Here is a 5,300-nt window from a genome sequence, read left to right as displayed (position 1 = left end):
ATAGTGCCCATCACACAGGGTTCTAAGGGTCCTTAGTATCACAGTCAACATGCAAAGGCTGCCAGGCGAGGAGTGGGCTACGGTTCTTGGCTCATTGTCTAAGGAACGTAGCCAGAGAGGATCCTAACTAGGGACTTTTGTGTGCTAATGACGAATCCACGTGTACTCAATTTTAGGGGATATTGATGAGCATGTCAGAGGTCTACAGGAACTCTTACTTTTGGCTTAGTTGTACTCTAAAAAGTCTGTCTGCCGTGCTGTGTGCTGTGGTCCATCTCCAAACCCCTTGCATTTTGTAAAGACTTTTTTTTTTTTTTACTGTGAAGCCTAGGCAGGCCTTAAGTTCACAATCCTCCTGCCTCAGCCTTCTGAGTCGTAAAAGAGTACAGAAATGCACCACATACCCAGCTAAGGCTATAGAAGGGGAGAGAAGGTACATACTGGGGTTGAAAAATGAGGAAGGGGGGTCCCGATAATGAGATGGTTGATAAGGACGAGAGAGGAGAGGCAGAGGAACAGAAGGGAAAGCGGTAAGACGTTAAAAGAGTAAGAAGGAAGGGGGAGAAGAAGCCATAACTCCACGCTGGCGTTGGCTGGCCCCAGCCTCCTCTGCCTTTATTGTCTCGGGTGTAGGATGGCCCTTTCTCCGCTGTTCCACGGGCACGCGCTGCTGGGCCAACGTAAGGAAGACAAGGGGAGGTTGAGGATTCTCTCTGGCCTGGTCGCGGTGTCTATGTCTGCCGCCAAGGCCTCAGACCCTGCTGGGCTTTTTGGGATCCTTGCTGTTCTTGGCTGGCATGAAGGCGTACAGCTCCTCAATAAGCATCTCCATACGGGCTGTGACCTCCGTCACCGTGTCGATGACCAGCCGTTGCTGCAACTTTAACTTATTGTTCTCCCACAGGGCCTTGTTCTCCTCCTGGAAGACGCGATGTTCCTCACGCAGGACGTGCAGGGCCCTGTTCTCCTCCTGCAGCAACCGGTTCTCCTCCCGCAGGGCCTGCAGCGCCTGGTTCATCTCTCTCAGCAGCTGCAGGGGCTGAGCGCCACCGTCAGTTAGGTTAGGGCCTACCTTGCCATCTTCTTCCCCAGATGGCCCAGACAAGTTGTTAACCATCTCCCTCAGGGCGCGCAGTGTCTTGGAATCCTCCTGTGTTGTGGGGGGCCCTTTGGGCTCCTCAAAGGGGGAGGAGTGGTTTGGGCTCTGATCTGGCAGAAGCCCTGAGTTATGGGACTCCTCCTTGGGTAAGGAGGTGGGCTTGCCCTCCTCAGTGGAAGTGGCACTCTCTTCTGCCTGGGCCCAGTAGGCCTGCCTCTGCTCCAGCAACTGCTGGAGGGCCCGGTTCTCCTCTCGAATGAGCTGTAGGGTGTTCTCCTTGCTACGCTGGGCAGGCAAAGGGGTGTTGTCTTTCTTCACCACTTCCTGGGAGGCTGTGTCCTTGTGCAGCAGTGGCGAGGAGGAGGTCTGACTCTCCTCGTGGCCCAAAGTGACCTTGTGCTCTTCCCAAAAGACCTGTAGGATCTTGTTCTCCTTGCGGAGGGCCTTGTTCTCATCCCTTAGGGCCCTGTTCTCATCCCGAAGAGACTTGTTCTCTTCCTGCAGCAGGTACTCCTTGGCCAGCCTCTTGTGGTGCAGTTTGTGGTGGAAGGAGGAGGAGGGAGAGAAGTAGGGTGACTGCATGCGGCAGTTCTCATTCACCCAGCGCCCATCCTGGAAGACAAACATCTCATCGCTGAGCTGCACGCGGGGAGGGTTGTAGTCTAGTTCCAGGTCGGCCTGGGAGGTGGGGCGCTCCATGGGGTCAAAGGGCATAGATGAGAAGCGGTTGAGTGGGTAGGAGTGCTGGCTGGCTACCCTGCGGCTCATCCGCGGCAAGGCAGCCTGCCGGGAGCAGCGAGGAGTGCTGTACAGGTTGTGGAGCCTCAGGAAGGGCTCAGTGCCCCTCTGTGGGAGAAAAGCAGGGACGCTGTTAAGGAGGAACTGTTAAAAGGACTGCCATGCATGCACTAAGCCTGCCCGGAGACGCCCCTCATGTGACCTCCAGGGGAGCTTAACAAGGAAGTATACCCAGCCTTTGAAATTCTGGGTAGCATTCTTCTGAATTAATGAATACTGAACCATGGTTCCAAGGGGACGGGGAGGGGGAGGGAAAGAGGGCGGGGCGGAGGGGGAGAAGGGTGGGGGAAGGGGCGGGGACTTGTCCGAGTTCATTTAAGGCTCTGGTCAAAAAATCTCTGTCGACTGATCCAACAGAACACGTTTATGCAGATTGACAGTGGGAGCAGCCTATACCATGACCAGAGCTTATCTGACAAACTTGCTCTGTGGGGCACAGCACAGATCCAGGGTAATTAGGAAGAGTCGTTAGCCTCGTGTGTAGATGTCACTTTAAGCAGTGAAACCAAGAAGCAACACGGGGGACCTGAACCCCCATTTCTTGGCCACACACTCACATACAAACTTCTCTATAGATCCAAGAAAGACCACAGATATTCTATGAGCACTAGTGATGATATAGTCAAAGGTCTGTACATTCATAACTATAAAATCTATAAATAATCAACTATGCACTATACAGGCTGTAACACCAGCTATTCAGAGGCAGTGCAGGTAGGAACATAACCACAACTTCAAGGCCTTACAGGTTGCTCTACCTAGCAAGTTCCAACCAGGACTACATAAAACAAGACCCTGACTCAAAAAAACGAAAAGCTACAGTAGAAAAGAAAGGTGCTTATTTTAGAATCAACCTGTTTTCTTAACCTCTGGCCTTGCTACTTATCAGTTTTATGAATCCACGCAAGTTGCATGAATTCCAGTTTCTACAATTTCAACTTGGGATACCTGCACCACCTTGAAGAAAGCGTCAGCTTCCTCAGAGCTGGTGTTATAGGCATTTGCAGGATGGCCAACTGGTTATGTGGCTGCCTTTACCTGTATAATCCACTTCATCCTCACAACGATGACAAATGGACTATCATTTCCGCTCGGACATCCCTAATCAGAAAATTTCCAGTTCCAAAGTGCTCCACGTAGTGCCAAAAGTGAGAAATCCCACACGTGCCTTCATCAATGACTCAGATACATAAAGTAGTATATAAAAATATTATGAGCTTCTTATGATATATACAGATAAATAGGAATAAAGATAGATTACAGATAGATAGATAGATAGATAGATAGATAGATAGATAGATAGATATGGGGTTAATGTTTATGTATGAGTTCTATTCCCTGAGAAGCCTCCTTTCCTCTCTCCAAAATCAAAAAATGAACCCACCCCTTTAAGGGGTACCTCCTGCACACAGCAAACTAAACATCACGATGGGTGGATTTAATCAACTTGACACAATCTAGAATCCCCTGGGGGGTCTCAATGAGGAATTATCTGGGTTGAGTTGTCCTGTGGCACACCTGGGAGGGATTTTCTTAATTGGATTAATTGATGTAGGAAGACGCAGTCCACCGTGGGTAGCACTATACCCCTGGTTTGGGTTCTGTACTGAATAAGAATGGAGAAAGCAAGCTAAAAGTTAGAAGTATGTGTGCAATTAGTCTCCCTTTGCCCTTGACTAGGGGTGTGACTAGGGGGTCTCACATCCATGCCTTGACGCCCTTCCAGTGACACGCTGTGACCTGAAATTGTAAATCCAATAAGCCCTTTCTTCCCTAAGCTGTTTCTATCGGGGCATTTTATCACAGCAACAGAAATAAAGCCAGGACAGCAGCCGTGTCATGACCTTGCACCTAGAACCCAAAGCGGAGATCCCAAGCCCCAAGAGCTTTGATCTCAAAACTCCCATGATTGAGGCCATCTGACAAGTTCTTGCTTCTCCATCACGAGCCTAAACCGGAACCTAAACATGGCTGCTATGCCTGCTTCCTGGACAAGCAGTAGACAAGCCATCACAAAGACCAGAGAGTTCTGCTGGAGCTATTTAACAATTCCTGTTCTAAACCACCATGAAATGCTGAATATATTGCTTTACAAAACACTCTGCCAAAATGTGAGCACCAAAGATGAGCAAGTAGGCAGAGATTCGAGACCCTGGACTCCTTACCCAGTGCTCACAGCCCTCCTGCCTTTCACAGTAAGGGAGTTAGGCCAGCTAAGTGATATTCCCAGATTTCTTCCATTGAACTAATCTGATGTCCTGGGCCCTCACAAGAGGTCTGTCTGTGCGCGTCACATTGTGGAGGGGGTCTACTGAGCCTGGGAGTTTCAACCAACAAAGAGAAGTCTCTTCTTGATCTTTGGGGCATGTTCTCACAGAGTGATAAAAATCAAGAGACTCTGCCAGTACCTGACAAATACAGAGGTGGATGCTCTCAGCCAACCATTGGACTGAGCACAAGGTCTCCAATGGAGGAGCTAGAGAAAGGACCCAAGGAGCTGAAGGAGCTTGCAGCTCCACAGGAGGAACAACAATATGAACTACTCAGTACCCCCAGCATTCCCAGGGACTAAACCACCAACCACAGAGTACACATGGAGGGACCCATGGCTCCAGCTGCATATGTAGCAGAGGATGGCCTGGTTGGACATCAAAGGGAGGAGAGGCCCTTGGTCCTGAAAAGGCTCAATGCCCCAGTATAGGGGAATGCCAAGACAGGGAACTGGGAGTGGGTGGGTTGGTGAACAGGGAGAGGAAGGATGGGATAGGTTATTTTCAGAGGGGAAACCAGGAAAGGGGATAACATTTGAAATGTAAATAAAATATCTAAAAACAAAAAACAAAACACAGCAACAAAACAAAACAAAACAAAACAAAACAAAACAAAGTTGGCTCCTTTGTGGCAGAATGGGGAGCCACATTGTAGGAGGTGAGAAGCGTGTGGCTCTGTGGTGCAACATATCTCCTCCATTATGTGTTTGAGGGGGAACCAGGGGACTGAGACACTGTCTTCAGGAGCAAGAAACAAATAATGTGCTCATAGCTGTGACCTAACAATGTGTTAGTGCGGAGGATCCTGGAAGAGCCCTGGGTACAAACAAGGCGCTTGCAGATGCCTGAAACCCTGCCTATGGACTGGGATCCTTCCTGAGCCCTCCTGATAGTTCCTCCCTAATGAAGATGCTTTGAATCACCCTAAGTGTGTGGCATACTGTTGGTGTGGCATACTGTTGATGTGGCATACTGTTGGTGTGGCATACTGTTGGTGTGGCATACTGTTCACAGGGCTCCTGAGAAGCAGCAGGGCCACCTGGAAAAAAAGTGGGTAAAAGGAATAGAAGGCAATGGGAAAAGACACCACCAGCCTCTTATTGTTGCTGTATGATTTCTTAAGACTGGAACTC

General features: G+C 49.5%; 1 protein-coding gene across 1 annotated transcript; it reads right to left on the bottom strand.

Moving 5' to 3' along the window:
- Positions 1–363: 363 nt before the first annotated feature.
- Positions 364–1,964, bottom strand: Cby2 (chibby family member 2). Its single transcript, XM_052190939.1, has one exon. The coding sequence runs from the start codon at positions 1,865–1,867 to the stop codon at positions 752–754; it is 1,116 nt and encodes a 371-aa protein (XP_052046899.1). The 5' UTR covers positions 1,868–1,964; the 3' UTR covers positions 364–751.
- Positions 1,965–5,300: the final 3,336 nt, after the last annotated feature.

Source organism: Apodemus sylvaticus, chromosome 8, assembly GCF_947179515.1.
Source record: "Apodemus sylvaticus chromosome 8, mApoSyl1.1, whole genome shotgun sequence".
NCBI classification, from domain to species: Eukaryota; Metazoa; Chordata; class Mammalia; order Rodentia; family Muridae; genus Apodemus; species Apodemus sylvaticus.
This window is presented reverse-complemented; position numbering and strand designations above follow the sequence as displayed.